Source organism: Danio rerio, chromosome 24 (assembly GCF_049306965.1).
Source record: "Danio rerio strain Tuebingen ecotype United States chromosome 24, GRCz12tu, whole genome shotgun sequence".
NCBI classification, from domain to species: domain Eukaryota; kingdom Metazoa; phylum Chordata; class Actinopteri; order Cypriniformes; family Danionidae; genus Danio; species Danio rerio.
In genome coordinates this window covers 23260001-23277214 of record NC_133199.1, presented here as the reverse complement: position 1 = coordinate 23277214, position 17214 = coordinate 23260001, and the positions used below count along the sequence as shown (strand labels likewise).

Below are 17214 nucleotides of genomic sequence, written 5' to 3'. Positions count from 1 at the left end.
TGGAGCCAGTCACATCTCACTGTGCTGTATCGCAACTGCTGAGTGAATTTGGGCCTGTTTATTTCAGGATTAATCAGAAACAAAAGCAGAAGAAGCAAGTGCAGATCAATCTGTCTGGCATTATTTTGCTGAAACAGTAAATTATTTTGCTTATTACACGAGAACTTTGGAAATAAATACACACTGTAAAAAATGATCTGCAAATTAACAGCTGTCATGGGTGTTTTCTGTTTATCAGCACTTCTGAATTGCATTATGAAACTCTGCTCTGACTACTTTGATAATATAAATGTAACTCTAAAATTAGCATAGACTTTTATTGACGTTTTTAGCAGTTCGAAACAATAAAACATATAAGAAAGAATATATTTCAAGAAATAAATCTGTACATGTGATACTCTCAGCAGTTTTGTACCACCAATTACGTGACCAACCCAAACACTTTATATTTCAGTCTATTACATATGTCAATTAAAGCTACTTTGATAAACTTTTCTTTAACTCCAATAGTTATTACAGTGGAAATAAACAAACTGAGTGCATGAACATTGCGAGCTATGGGCAGTTTAACCAACGCAATCTCACAACAGTTCATAACTTGTTTGATTTAAAGGTTAATTTGTACAATCTCATTCATATACTTTAGTAAAAACCCAGTGATGGTTAGGGCATGGTGGGGTTTGGGACACCCAAAAATCTCATGTTTTTTTTTTTTTTTCATAAAAATGAATTAATATGAATTTGTATGAATTAGCCAATTTTGTGACAAGAATAAAATAGTTATGCTTCCTTGTTAGAATTGGCTGGTTCAACAATTTTTACAGTGTATGTGTTATACGTCATTTATGTGTCATATACGTTCAGTGGGTAAGGAAAGTACTCAGACCCCCTTAAATTTTTCACTCTTTATTAAATTGCAGCCATTTGCTAAAATCCTTTAAGTAATTTTTTTTCCTCATTAATGTGCACACATTTTCACAGAAAAAAAAAAAAAAACACAGAATTATTGATTAATCAAAAAAGAAAAAACTGAAATATCACATGGCCCTAAGTATTCAGAGCCTTTGCTCAGTATTAAGTAGCAGCACCCTTTTGATCTAACACAGCCATGAGTCTTTTTGGAAAGATGCAACAGGTTTTTCACAACTGGATTTGGGGATCTTCTGTCATTCCTCCTTGCAGATTCTCTCCAGTTCTGTCAGGTTGGATGGTAAACGTTGGTGGACAGACTTTTTAGGTTTCTCCAGAGATCCTTAATTGGGTTTAGTTCAGGGCTCGGGCTGGGCCATTCAAGAATAGTCACAGAGTTGTTGTGAAGCCACTCCTTTGTCTTGTTGGAAAGAATCCTTCAGCGCAGTCTGAGGTACTGAGCACTATGGAGAAGGTCTTCATCCAGGATATCCCTAGACTTGGTCGCATTCTTCTTTCCCTCAATTACAACCAATCGTCCTGTTCCAGCAGATGAAAAACACCCCCAGAGAATGATGCTGCCTCCACCATGCTTCACTTTTGGGACTGTATTGGACAGGTGATGAGAATATATTTTTTTTCATACATACAGTATAGAATTAAGGTCAAACAGTTCTACATTGGTTTCAATAGACCAAAGAATCTTATTTCTCACCATCCTGGAGTCCTTCATGTGTTTTTAAGCAAACTCCATGAGGGCTTTCATGTGTCTTGCACTAACAAGAGGCTTCTGTCAGGCCACTCTGCCATAAAGCCACGACTGCAGTGATGGTTGACTTTCTACAACTTTCTCCCATCTCCCGACTGCATCTCTGCAGCTCAGCCACAGTGATCTTTGGGTTCTTCTTTACCTCTTTCACCAAGGTTTCTCCCCAGAAAGCTCACTTAAAGCCTGATTTATACTTCTGTGTCAGGTGACCGGCGTAACCAACGGCGCATGCAACGCGCGTGGCTGTGCATTTATACTTCTGCGCGCTGTCTCTGTTGGTCTGCATTAACACTTCTGAAACGCTAGTTGGCAGTGAGGTGTAAATGTTCCTCTGTGTCGAGTTTCTTCGCTACTTTTTTGCTTTTCCTGAACACTTCCGGGATGTACAAGTGGCTCAAACTCGCTCATTTTGAGGCAGGAACCGGCGGACGTGCAACAACTTTAACTATGAGGTAAACACAAAACAAAACTTTCCATCCGGAGCTCCTTCACGGTACTCCACACTTGTAAACAATCGCTCGCGCGACGTCGCGCCATTCGCGCGGCTCTCGGTCCCGCCCGAGACTTGTCAGCGCTACCAAGCCGACCAATCACAGAGCTTATGCTACGTGTCGTTACGACGTGTAGTTACATTTTTTGAGAGGTGCACGTTAGTGACGGCGATGGCCACGACGAAGGGCTATGCGTCAGCGCCGTAGCATACGCCGGTGTTTGACGCAGAAGTATAAATCAGCCTTAAGTCAGACGGCCAGCTCTAGGAAGGGTTCCGATTGTCTCAAACATCTTCCATTTAAGGATTATGGAGGCCACTGTGCTCTTAGGAACCGTAAGTGCAGCAGAACTTTTTTTTTTTTTTTTTTTTTCTTTTTTTTTGCAACCTTGGCCAGATCTGTGCCTTACCACAATTCTGTCTCTGAGCTCTTCAGGCAGTTCCTTTCAGCTCGTGATTCTCATTAGTTCTGACATGCATTGTGAGCTGTAAGGTCTTATGTAGACAGGTGTGTGGTTTTTCTAATCAAGTCTAATCAGCATAATCAAACACAGCTGGACTCAAATGAAGGTGTAAAACCATTTCAAGGATGATCAGAAGAAATGGACAGCACCTAGTTAAATATATGGGTGTCAATAAGGGGTGCTGTGTGTATATTAATGAGATAAAATTATCTTTATTGATTTTAGTAAACGGCTGCAATATAACAAAGAGTGAAACATTTAAGGGGGTCTGAATACTTTTCGTACCCAATGTATTTATAGTAATTATGCCATTGGGGTGAGTCTTCGGCTCATAAATACAATATTTCTGACATGATATAGACCATTTTGAGGGATGTAAACAAAAACAATGGTCCAAACTTATTTCCTGTTTTACATTTTAATTTCTAGAGCTTCCGAGAATCTAAAAAGCGTCACATATTGATAAATAATGTTATAATTGCTGTCTAAACATAACGTTATGATTGAATTTCCTCTTGTTACAGTTATGAAATAGTTAACAAGCAGGAAACATTCATGGACCAATGACATGACCACATTGAAATGGTCTATACCACATTGCCATGAAAGATGGTAAAACTGACCAATCAGATTCATGTATTATTCCCTCTGAAACACTTGCTTTTGACTGGCCATTTGGGCACAAGTATTAAAACCTTCACAAATGCAGACAAATCCAACTTTATATAAATGTTTATTTTGCATTATACAAGGATATAACAGGTTTAACAGGCTACATATATTTCTTTGGGTAAAAAATTCAAAGTAAGTTCTATAGAAATGTGTTCAGTTGTAGACACACAATGCTGTTGGGAAATACGGAAGGCCATCAGGCCAAAAGTCTTTTAAGAAATGTGTGAAGTCTGATTGCATGAAAATGCACTGTTTGACTTTTGCCGTGGCACTTTTTATGGAAGATGACATTTGATCTTTGCATAATTTACTACAATATACTTTACAACACCTCATTTGATGTGTATATATGTACACCCCATTGTGTCATATACTGTATGTAAATATAGTCTCACATACAGCAATTTCATTGGTTGTTGTGCTTGTTGACACATTGATGCAGTCAAACTGTACATGATGACACAATCAAATTGAACTCATTTCTTTTAAAAACCATTGACCTCATTGGCCTTCCATAGGGAATGAGAAAGTGTCATGCTGAGGTCAGCAGGGGCAGTGCTGTGCATGTTCAACTTTATTCATACATTTGTAACATTTATATTATCCGCTAATGCCATAAAACGCCTACTCTTGTTGGTTGTTATTGAAAAGGCTTATCAAAAATCCCTTTGATTTGGCACATTATGTGATAAATTGTGTTTATGTATGCAAGGCAGCAATAAATACATTTTCATATATTTTTTTAGAACAGACAACAAGCATGCTAACAGACAAAAAAAAAAAAGTTCAAGTGCAGGCTTATCTTTTTCTGATAAACACATTACATTCTAGAATTGTGACATTATTTCTATGAAATATTGGCCTCTGTGGAAAAAAGTACACAATCTTTCTTCTGGATAAAATTAAAAAAATAAGTGTCTCTTGCTGAAATGCCCCTTAAAATTGCATAAATGTTTGATTGGCTCTGTGTCCTCCGTTACAAGCCTGTAGAAAGCAAAAGACAAAAACACAAGTTGCTTAGAGACAAACGGCAACTCCATATGACCACTAATAAGCATAACAACCTCAGTAATTACCATAAAAGTGGCCTTTAATACTTGAACATGTTGGAGATAAATGTGAGAATGGAAAAACGAGATGACCCATGTCGTGCTGCACATTCGCAGGCGCGTGTACCGATGAGGTCAGAGAAATCAGCACCCAGTTTTGGGTCGATTATCCCAGTTCCACCACAAAGCTTACTGACTGTACAAGCTTGTCTGCCCTTTCCCACTGTAAAACCTCAGCTGGGCACAAGAAGTCAAACCGCAGAGGAGACACTTTCGTCATCAGCGTGACTCTCAGCTGCCACATGCTCGAGTGGCACCCAGCTAAGTCAATAGAAACGAACATTGGACTGCCTCTTTCCAAAACACTGGAACCTCATGAAGACTTAAACTCTAGAAACCTGCTGTAAATGTGATCTCACAGTGCATATGCTGTTTAATTTTTTGGTTAGTTTTAGATGTCTTTGCTCAAATTGTACATCTAGTGCAATGTCACTGCACAACAGAACGGAACCCAAGAGGTGGAGCTAGACTCACTGCTGAATGCTATTGGTTAACAGAGAATCATCAACAGTGTGCAACAAGCCAGAAGAATGACGACACCGAATTTAAATTAATTGATTTTAAATACACATATACGCTGTGATACCATAGTAATACTGTGGCAGCCCAAGTTCAAACAAACATTGCCATTGTCTCCTGACAAGGTTCCTCTATTTTTGTTTCAGAGGGCTTCGATAAATGTGTGGAAACTGAATGGTGCTGCTTTCTCTCTCCATTTGCCTGTGCCTACAGGTCCATAAATATTGGGACATCAACACAACTCTAACATTTCTGGCTTCAACACAATGGATTTGAAATGAAACGAACAAAATGTGCTTTAACCGCAGACTAATTTACAACAGTTTCCATATTTGCCTCTCACTTGTTAAGGGACCAAAAGAAATGGGACAGAATAATAATCATAAATCAAACTTTCACTTTTTAATACTTGGTTGCAAATTCTTTGCAGTCAATTACAGCCTGAAGTCTGGAATACATAGACATCATCAGATGTTGGGTTTCACCCCTGTTGATGCTCCTGCCAGGCCTCTACTGCAACTGTCTTAAGATAATGCTTGTTCTTGGGGCGTTTTGTCTTTAGCAAGTCAGCTACATGCTCAATTAAATTCAGATCAGATTACTGACTTAGCCAACATAACATGCATGCATAACATTCTATTTTATTTCCTTCAAAAACTCTTTGGTTGCTCTTTGCAGTATGCTCTGTGATGAGCCGTTAAATAGGTTCTGAAGCATTTGGCTAAATATGAGCAGGTATTATTGCCAGAAACACTTCAGAATTCATTGTCAATAAAAACAAGACAACCAGTTCCGTTAGCAGCCATACATGCCAACGCCATAACATGAGCAGTTCAATTCTCTCTCCATACTCTTCTCTTCCAATCACTCTGGTACAAGTTGATCTTGGTCTCATGTGTCTATAGGATGTTGTTCCAGAACTGTGGAGGCTTTATTTACAACTCTTATCTGGCATTCCTGTTTTTGAGGCTCACAAATGTTTTACATTTTTTAGTGTACCCTCTGTATTCACTCTGGTAAAGTCTTCTCTTGAGTGTTGACTTTAATACACATACACCTACCACCTGGATAGTGTTCTTGATCTGGCCAATAGCTGAGCTCACTTGTTCTTTCTTTTTAAGAATGTTCCAAACAGTTGTTTTGTCCATGACTAATGTTTTTGCTATCTCTCTGTTGTGTGTGTTTTTTTTTGAGGCTAATAATGGCTTGCTAGACAGATATTGACAGCACTTTGGATCACATCTTGAGAAATTTCAAATGCAAATAGCACACTTGAAATTAACTCAGAACCTTTTATCTGCTCATCGTAATTGGGATAATGAGGGAAGAACACACATCTTGCCATGGAATAGCTAAAAAGCAAATTGTCTCATTACTTTTGGTCTCATAACAAGTGAGAGGCACATATGCAAACTGTTGTAATTCCTACACCGTTCACCTGATTCTGATTTGGATGTAAATAGCCTCAAATTAAAGCTGGCAGCCTGCAGTTAAATTCATTGTGTTGGTGTATAGAGCCAAAAATGCTAGAACTGTGTTGATGTCCCAATATTTCTGACTGCATATTTGAAATGAGCTTGAGTTTAATATAATATAAGTGAGGTTGAAGTGCTTCTCACATTTTTGTAACCTAAAACAAGAATAAAATTATTTTTTTAAATTATAATCGCCTTTTGGACAATTATATAAACTCAGAAAAACTTGTACAAGAGGTTACAGAAGCTGGCGAACATTTCTGAGAATGTAAGTGTCTTTGTGAGTTTATATATATTTTTTGTGTGTTTTGTAATTAATAACATTACAAACTTCAGCTGTCATCAATTTTTTTAGTTAAAGGTTAGTAATTTACATTTATGCATAGGTATTTAAGTATATAAAGAACTTTTATGCAGTTTAGCATGCAGTTTAGAGGATACAGTGGAAGCAACTTGTTTATTGACATAGCACCTTTCACAGACATTAAGTCACAAAGTGCTTTATAATAAAAGAAAACATATTAAAATTGGTTAAAAATCTAAGTACAGAAACACCAATGTAAAATATGCTGATCATACAGTTAATTAAAAGCTTAGACAAAAAAGATGTCTTTAAGTGTAAAAGTTCAACTGATCCCAGAGTTTTCAGTGCTTGAGGGAGAGACGGAAACCCAAGCCAGATAAAGTTGACTCGTACCAAACAGTACAATACTGAAATAAACCATGCAGTGAAAATGAGGCATAAATGAGCAAGAAGCATCAATTCATCACAGTTTGTTTGTTTGATGTCTCAACAAATTGGAAGGCAGCCTTCACACTTCTTCAGCTGAACCTCAATAGTCACACCTGAGTTTGTCTGATTAAAATTAACCTGTCAAATTTAAACAACTATGATTAAGACGATAGACTAATTTAAAATGCTTACCTGAGAACACAGATCTCTTGCTGGCATCCCTCACTCCACTTGGATTACCTAAAAAGAGCATAAAAATCTTGAGTATAACATTGTTTAAGATGTTTCCAGGAAATTACAATTAGAAGTTTAGAGTCATAGATTAAAATCATAGATTATACTTTCTTTTACTCTCACTTATCTGCCAATTATCAATCAATTACCGAGTCACATTTTTCACAAGTAAACTGTGTGAAAAGTGAAATATATTGTGAAGGGATGTTTTCCATGATGTTTTAACAGGTGTTTTCCCTGTATTTAGAATTCTGCTTTGCATTGTGTTGTGTTTTTGTGGGCATGTGTTTGTGCGAGTGTTTATATGGTCTACTTTATTTAATCCTTCTAAGCAACAATATTCATTTTTTGAATTTCATTCATATTGAATTTCATTCATTTTTTCTTATTCCAAATGAATAAAACATTTGTTTAAGTTTATTAAACAGTTCTAGACACATTACACTCATACAGACCAAAAATGAACAAAGCCACATAAACCAAACCAAAAAATGTCACTGACTCGGCCCCAGTCATTCCTCTCGCTGGTCAGCAGAGGTCATCATCACCGGACTATTGACATTACAACATCCTCAAACACTGATTGCAACACACCTGCAGCACATCACACTGATCACCCACGCACACACATATATGCAGCCTAAACACTCACTCCAGTGTGAAGTCTTGTTCTGCCTTGCTGACATTTCTGAGTGTTCCATATCCTTTCCTGATCTCCCCGTTATTACCTGTACTGTCCCTTGCCTTGCCTGCCGCCTGCCTTAAACCTTGCCTTGTATATTGACTTTGATCCACGCCGCCTGCCTCGAACTCTGCCTTGCATACTGCCTTTGATCCACGCCGCCTGCCTCTGACCCATGCCTGCTATCACGACCCTTGACAGCCAGGCGCCAGCCTATCGACCCAGTATTACTACATTTGATGTGAGTGAGTGTTTGGTATTAAACTGTGTTTAATAAATATACTGCAAATGGATCCCTCTGTGTCAGACTCCTCATTACAAAAATATATATATATATATACAGTTGAAGTCAGAAGTATTTGCCCCCATTTCAATTATTTATTCTTTTTAAAATAATTTCCAAATGATGTTTAACAGAGCAAGAACATTTTCACATATGTCAGATTTTTTTCTTCTGGGGAAAGTCTTATTTGTTTTATTTTGGCTAGAATAAAAGGCAGGTATTCATTTCTAAACCCAGTTTTAAGGTATTTAAGCTTTTTTTTTTTTCCTCTCTCTCTCTCTCTCTCTCTCTCTCTCTCTCTCTCTCGATAGTCTACAGAACAAACCATCGTTATACAATAACTTGCCTAATTACCCTAACCTGACTAGTTAACCTAATTAACCTAGTTAAGCCTTAATTTCACTTTAAGCTGTATAGAAGTGTCTTAAAATATCTAGTAAAATATGATTTACTGTCATCATGGCAAAGATAAAATAAATTAGTTATTAAAATTATTATGGTTAGAAATGTGTTGAAAAAATCTTCTCTCCGTTACACACTGGGGAAAAATAAAATAAAAACAGGGGAGCTAATAATTCACGTGGGCTAATAATTCTGACTTCAACTGTATATACACGTTACAATTCTACACATAGATTATTCAAGAGTTCACACTTAGCTGATGATTGATTATAAAGCTTGTTTGGCATGCTGTCCCAGGAGAGAGCCCTGAGCTCATAAGATCCTTGAGCCCTGGGCTCCCTCCCGTTTGCAAGGCAAGTGGGGAGTTTGAGCTCAGGTAAATCTCAAGAACTCCCCTGCTGTAGTAGCTGATGAACAGAAAGTGATTGCTCTACTAGGAGCATGTCTATGCTGCCGAATTGGATTAGTCAATTAACTTAAGTTGCAGTTTTTTGGACGGTGCGAGGAAACCGGGTAACCAGGGGGAAACTCTGCACAGAAACGTCGGCTGGATTGGTAAGGACTAGAACCAGTGACGTTCTTGCTGTGAGGCAACAGTGCTAACCAATGGGCCACCATGCCACCCATCTAGGAAAGGAGGAGGAGTAGGGGTGGAATAGGGGATTCTTTAAGCAAAGATGGCTGGTATATGGAACTTAGGGATTTTATAGTGGCTAGGAATCATCTGATTGGTAAATCATAGCTTAAATAATGCGGGACCGGTTGCAAGCAATCATAAGCATGTGATCCTCTCGAAAATAGTTCATAAATAAACTTCACTTTGTGGTCCTGTTGATCAATCATAATTATTGATGTAAACGTATTAAGCGTTGGTGAACTGTCAGGACCTGTAAAACCTTCTTTGTCAGCCCAAACTCAACCAGAATCATTGAGAATTTTCAACATATTTTCCTCTGAAAGTTTATTTAATTATTTCCAACACTCTGTTCTTTTCATTTCATTGCATTTCTCTTGGTTGCTCTGCTTCAATTAGTGCATGTTTATATGACAGCTTATTTCTGCACTCGGATTGCCAGGGTCAAAGAAATCTGCCTTGAGGACTTCAGAAAAAGCAGTGGAGGCATCTGTGTCTTAAAAAAATGCACCAGTTGCTTTAACTAATCAGATTTTGAGTTGGCTACACTGGGGTCAACTAGCAGCTAAATGATAACATCAGTGTTTTTTCGTCATTTGATTGAATGATCAAAGCTAGCAATCAGCATCATAGTAAAAAATATTTTCACAGTATTATTACTGTCTCCGGTTTCCCCCACAGTCCAAAGACATGCTGTACAGGTGAATTGAATACGCTAAATCGGCCGTAGTGTATATGAGTGTGTGCAAAAGTGTGTGGGTGTTTCCCAGTGATTGGTTGGGGCTGGAATGGCATCCACTGCGTAAAACATATGCTGGATAAGTTGGCGGTTCATTCCACTGTGGCGACCCCTAATTAATAAAAGGGACTGAGCCAAAAAGAAAATGAATAAACGAATGAATGAATTATTACTGTACATTTTCAGTGAATTCTGGTATAATATTTGCCTGCTTCAAAGGGCACCTATTTTACTCCTTTTTCAATATTTAATATAAGTCTTTTGTGTTTCCAGGATGTGTCTGCAAAGTTTAAGCTTAAAACACCCATCAGACTGTTTATTATACCTTTCAGAATATTGGGATTTTCTGATCTGAACACAATGTAGTTGTTTTTGTGACCTGTGCCTTTAATGCTAGTTCTTCCCGCCCACCGTTCCCATGTTCCTTTCATAGTGTGCCTCAATCTCCAGCTGCCTGCATCAGATAAACAGCACAGTGACAGACATGAAAGAAGCAGATCTCATGTAACGCTTGTGAGAAATACTACAGTAAGTTCTTTCCCAATGATTATTTGATGCATTTGTTGTGGGGTTAATTCAAGTCTTTCTGCAATGATGAGTCACACACAATGTCGCTACAAAGTTCAAGAACACATGCTGTCCAGACAGCTTACAAAAGATAATTTTCACTATAGGTGCCCTTTAAATCTAAAAAATAGAGTAAGTTAACTTTGTATTAATTGACTGTGAAAAACAACCAAACATATTTTATTAGAGGTGCTGTGAGGTGCGTGTTGTATCCTGATACTGTTCGCAAACTATAAAGACATGTTGAAGTTAAAGAACATTATCTCAGTTTCCCAAATCAAGCTGTATTAACAGGTCATTTCCTCTGACAATGGCACCAATGGCAGAGGCAGACCAGCAGGGAGACTAGGAGTGGACATGAGAGTCATAGAGGTACATTAAAACACATGCATGCACTTTTCCTTGTGGTCTTCTAATTATTTTAATGTTACTTTCTCACTTTCCCGGAAGAGCATTTCTAACCAGTATTTTCCTCCCACAGCGTGCTGGCAGACAGTCGGAGAGACTGGTGAAGATGAAATGTACACTATGTTAATGGTTAGGTAAACTTTAAACATATGCAATCACCTTATATGCTTTATACCAATGCTATCTGGAAGGAACAAATATGTCTGATTTAATAAGTGTGTTTAAGAACAGCATGTGGACAATTTTTTGTCGATGCTATAAGAAAAATGCTTCAGCTTTGATGGCTTGCTTTTGCACAGATGAGGCTACTTATTTTATCGTGTTAACTGGGTTTCTTGCACTTGTAATAGCATTCATTCTCACTGTGAATTAACTGTCTGTGATGCAATGCCCTGTTAGACTACATTACTATATTTGCCATGATGTCATCAGTAGGTGGTCTAGAATAGCCTAAATATACGTTGATAATGACTTAATTAAATATGACGACAGATATTTAATTTCTCAAAAGAAGCTTTGAATGTAAATATGAAGTGACAATATGACGTCTTACGTGAGAACAGTCAGATTGACTATAGTAATTCAGGTAGTTATAGAATTCTGGAAGTTCAAGTGTTAATTCACGTAGGATGCAACTGAAGGCCTATATGTAAATTGCATTGGTACATATAAAAAAATGAGCCATTAAGTTGAAAGGTATGGAATCTGAAATGAATGGAGTAGGGAAATAAATGTTTTAAGGGTTAGTGGTTACCCTATTGTGGGCATTTCTGCAATAACAGGAAATTGTTATGGATCTTGCACTTGATGCCTATTCATAAACCTATATTGGCACAGGCAAATCTCCAACTGACAGCGTCAACAGGCACTGTGGCAGCCAATCAGCCAATGCTCTGAATGCCAAATGGCATTTTATCACGTTCTGTGGTTGGCAGTGCCAAGCCTTCTCACTAACAGACTGTTTCTTTAAATATCTGGCTTGGCATGACGGTTCCAGAAAACATGGCTTTAGAGACTGTTTGCACAATATGCTTACTTTATGCAAGATATGTTTTTGGCAAAAGGACACAGCTAGCCAATTTCATCTGATTGTTTATACAATGTCTAGAAAGCTTGTCTAGAAATCTTTGAATGTTTTTTGGCGGCATGAATTTGATTTCCAAACATATGTCGAAATCATTTGTTTACCAAAGAAATACAATCCCAGATCTATAAGAAACATTTATCTAAACCCTATTTAACTGACAGCTTTCCAGTTTTTACTGAACTTGGAAAAAGGTAAAACTTTCTACAGTATAGGACAGCGGGATGTTCTGATTAATCAGACTAATTCTGTGACTTTATGAATGCTGCATCTTTACAATGTGACTAAATCATAAAAGTACCCCAAAATGCTTATTATCCAATAAACCAAATGCACAACAGATGTGATGAGATCATAGAAGATAATGAATCTACATTTAAATAAGTTGTATTATTAAGGATCATTTTAGACATGTAACTTTTGAATAGGTACTGGCCGAGTGACAGGATCAGTAGCTTTATTTCTGAGCGTGCACAGATCACATTAACTTTTGTGCCAACATCTTATTAATAAAAATAAAATAATTGCTTGAACAAACACTGAATTCAAAACCATAAAAATGCACTGATTAAAAGTCAAGACAATTTTCTTTATATTAAAGATTATATAATGTAGTTAAATATACCTAGTTTATATTGTTTTGGCAGTAGGGTATATGCACAAAGACTTTTAAAATTTCAGCAACCCAGTTTAAGCACTTCCAGTGAACTGACTGCCATGTTAAAAATCTGCTTTCTTTTAACAATCAACAATCTTCACTGCATGATTGATATACAATATAAAGTGTGTCTCAGAATGTACAAAAAGCACTGCATTAAATTCCATTTTCCATGCCATGTGTTGTGATTGCCAAAGGTGTTGTCTCCGCTGCCGATTATTTCCTGTAGTTTGTTGCGATTACCAGCAGGGTTTTCTTCATTGGAGACTACTGCTGAGCAAACTACAACTCCCACAACTCCCTGCACTCATCAACTCCTACAGCAGCTGACAATAATCCAGACACACACACAGACACAGCTGCTAATCATCTACACTGATTACAATGACTATAAATACTCCTCACCTTCATTTACACATTGCTGAGTCTTGTTCCAGTATGAACATTACAAAGCGGTTTCCTGTTTTTCTTTTTTTCCTTCTCTCTCTCCCCGTTGTATTGTTTCTCACCTTGTTCCTCGTTTTGACTCATTACCGCCTTGTCTGACCTCTTGCCTGTATACTAACAACATCTTTTGTATTTCACTTGTACTACTGTTCTGCTCCTGTTTCTAACCTCTGCCTATACTACCTCTTTTTTTTTAAACTGCATTTGGATCTGCAAGTTTGTTCTCAGTGTCTGCTTTGTTACGGCATATCTTTAAAATATGAAAATTTATTTTACTCCAGTGTTTCAATGAAGTTTCTGTGCTACCCTGCAGATCCTGATGATGTAAACCAGTTTTTATCTAATTTTACACTTAAACAACTTAAGCCCTGCTCACACTTTGACATTTTAGCCATGATTTTGTCATCTAAGACAATTTTTAAAATCCTAGGCTAAAATCTGTGATCTTTGATCGTTGGTTTGACATGTTTACAGATAGTCGCTTTTGTGCCCGTTGTGATCAGATTTTTCTTCAGATTAAGTTCTGGCAGTGTCAGAAGATTTTAGACACTTTCCTGCAGTGTGACAACAGCTGCGATGAGCGTCAATCCAAGAACCAATAGGAGCTCTAAATTTGATGGTGCAATCTACAGTATGCGACAACTTCAAATGATTGCGAGGAAATGTCAAAACAGTTTTTCTTTTTTTCTGGATTTATTATTGAGACACGCATTGTGCAAAATTGTCGCTACAGATTGTTTACGTTGGCTGTGAGGAATTATTTCAGAACGCAGGATAGTGAAAGTGTCACAGGCAGATGATGTCAAACTCTGGGGGCATTTTCTTTCGTGTTTGGTGCATCTTCATTGTTGTTCAGTCTGACTTTAAGTCAGCTGACATCTTAACAGTGTGACATGGGAGCCATGTTCATGCAGTCTGACATGTTCAAATCGTTCAGGATTAAAAAATAAATAAATTTAAAATAAAATAAATCTCACAAGTGTGAGCCGACCTTAAATGAATGCTTAAATCTAATTAACTCATTGTATTTTAACTACATTACAACATCGATGTAGTAAAAGGAATCAAATAAAATTGAAAAGGTCTCATTATCCGTTCACCGAACATTTATTGGTAGGGGAAAATAACTAGCTGTGCATATACCCTATAGAGGAAAAGTTAAAACGCATTATTATTATTTTTTTTATAAATTATATATAATCATGTGCTTAACCAATGTATTTGGCAATAAAAGTACCATCATCTACTGTTACATCTCCAATTGATCGCAGGTTAGATTTTCCATCTCAAAATGAGTGCTTATTAATTTAAAAAAAAAAGCAAGTATTATTTTTGGTAAAATAACCTTGGCATTTGCACTGTAAGCCCTAAAGTGACCAAACCTCTCATGTCATATGGATTTTGTGTTACAAAAATAATTTGCTTAGCAAAGAATTATTATCCCAGATCTTTATCAAATATTTGTCTAAAGTGGGAAAGGAGCAGAGCCGCTAGTAACTAAAATGTAGGATTTGGTTATATAAAAAAAGCTCTTCATCAAATTCGGTAAAAGACAATTGTCCGCATCCTGATAAAATCATAATCATTCTTACATAATCCCTGAACTCAAGGACACTCGCTCAGGGCTAAAGCTTTGATATGCTACAATACTGAGGTCATTAACAGAGTAATGGCTCACGAGGGACACCGAGATTCTGGCCATGTCACGTTCAAAGACTGAAAAATGAGGCCAGCGGTATTTATTAGCGATGACGGACCGTGATTTGGACAAATAATAATCCTCTAATGACTCCAAGCATGCTTAAATCTTTCAGACATCCACTGGAATGGAGATCTAAGATACGTTCATGAGACCGTATCAACATAATTAAAGTGTCCGATGTTTTTCAACCGCTGAGCCACACATGCTGCAGGCTTGCGTATGCGGAGACTTTGAGAAACCGTAAAAGCTGCTTGGAAGTTGCTCCCTCGATCTGACTCATTTATTTCCAAAGGGACGAGAGCTCAGATATCGTCATTAATAGGCCTCTACTGAGTCCCAGACTTGCCAGTCCATAAACAGCACTGCAGGGGGATAATTTGATCTAGGTATCATATGAACCACAGTCAATATAACAGCACAAAAAATGTAAACAGAGCCAATCAATCAAAAGATACAAATATGGCATGTAAAACTATTCTATAACTGACTTCTATTTTAGGAGGCCTACTCATATTCAAAACAATCTTGGAAAAAAAATATAAAAATTAGGCCAGCCAATTCAGATTGTTTGCTTATATGTGACACAGATTTGACATGTTCCATCACCAAAAAAGGACAAAATGTATGCAGTTGTATGTTGAGATAAATTAGAGAGTCGGCACCAGTAGCTTGGTTAAGTGCGTTGATATATATATCACCAAGGTGCTCACGAATTCACGAGTTCAATTTCTGGCTCATGTACTTAGCTGATCTTTCCCCTCTCTCTTCTCCCTATGTTTCCTGTCTAATTTCCCACACTGTTCTATCCATAAAGGGTTTAAAAACCCTAAAAAGTAATTATAAAAAAGAAATTGGATACAAATCAGATACAGATGTGCCAAAGTGATTGTAATGTAATGTAACAGATATGCTGATGACACTCAGATCTACTTCGGCTTATTGCCTAATGACTAGGCATGACTTGGTGTGATTCTGGAGTCAGCTCTAAGTTTCAGTAGTCATGTCAAAGCAGTAAGTAAATCAGCATACTATCATCTCAAAAACATTGCAAGAATCAGATGCTTTGTTTCCAGTGAGGACCTAGAGAAACTTGTTCATGCTTTTATCACCAGCAGGGTGGATTACTGTAATGGCCTCCTAAATGGCCTTGCCAAAAACACAGCCAGACATTTGCTGCTCCTCCAGAATGCTGCTTCCAGGATTCTAACCAGAACCAGAAAATCGGAGCACACCACAGCTATCCTCAGGTCTTTACAATGGCTCTTTAAAATAGATTTTAAAATATTATTACTTGTCTATAAATCACTAAATGGCCTAGGACCTCGATACATTACAGATATGCTCACTGAATACAAACCCAACAGATCACTCAGATCATTAGGATCAAGTAAAATAAAAATTCCAAGAGTTCAGTCAAAGCAGGGCGATTCTGCATTCTGCTACTATGCCACCCACTGCTGGAATCAGCTACCAGAAATGATTCATGTGTGAAATTTTTTTCAGGATGTACCCAATTTTTATTATTATGATAATTTATTTTTATATAATTTATACCTATTTTTCAAAAAACAATGACTTCAACAATCTTTTTTTTTTAATACTGCATTTATTCACAGACAGAAAACCCACGAATGACCAATTGAGATTTCAGAGGCTTTAAGATATACATTTCTGACAACTGAATTCTACAGGACTGTACAGTTTCTGTCTTTTTCTAGGGTACATAAACAAGAGGTTGTCATATCATATTAAGCTGTGTCAGCTTTCTAAAATTAAGAATATCATATCTATGAGCAATTACTTAGTAAAATACATGCACAATGTTTTAGGTGGTATAGCAAGTGTAAACATGAATCGTAGAGAAGTCATTATTGAAAAAAATTAAAAATTGAAAAAAAAAAAAAATTTGAGAACGTCAGTGTAAATGAGGCCTTAGAGAATGTTTTTAATCCTCCCAGTTAAAGGAGTAAATATGCCACTAGATTTCAATATATTTCATTCAATGACTAAGCATTTTAACTGGAGCCTAACTTTCTGATTTTCATGGGTTTTGAAGATGGTGATCCTTTCTAAAGTGATTGAAACCCTCTTACAGCAGGTTTATAATGGCCAGTTGTTTTCTTACATTACTTGCATCTAGTCAATCCTGAAGTTCCCGAATCTGACATGCCAATTAAACCAAATCTGTAAACATATTGAATGGTAGCTTTGACTATCTCATGCTTTTATTATTT

The 17214-nt window shown here is 37.1% G+C and overlaps 1 protein-coding gene across 2 annotated transcripts in view; it reads right to left on the bottom strand.

The window, feature by feature from the left end:
* Positions 1-3346: 3346 nt before the first annotated feature.
* The window catches only part of zgc:162928, a 193158-nt gene continuing 179290 nt past the window's right edge, over positions 3347-17214 (bottom strand). The window contains exons 14-15 of one of the 2 annotated variants that reach the window (XM_005162707.5): positions 7333-7380; positions 3347-4288 (exon numbers count right to left, since the gene is read on the bottom strand). In XM_005162707.5, coding sequence (XP_005162764.1) covers positions 4281-4288; positions 7333-7380 — 56 coding nt within the window. In that variant the 3' untranslated portion in view covers positions 3347-4280. The remainder of the gene's footprint in view (positions 4289-7332; positions 7381-17214) is intronic. The other variant, NM_001430954.1, reaches the window with a different exon arrangement.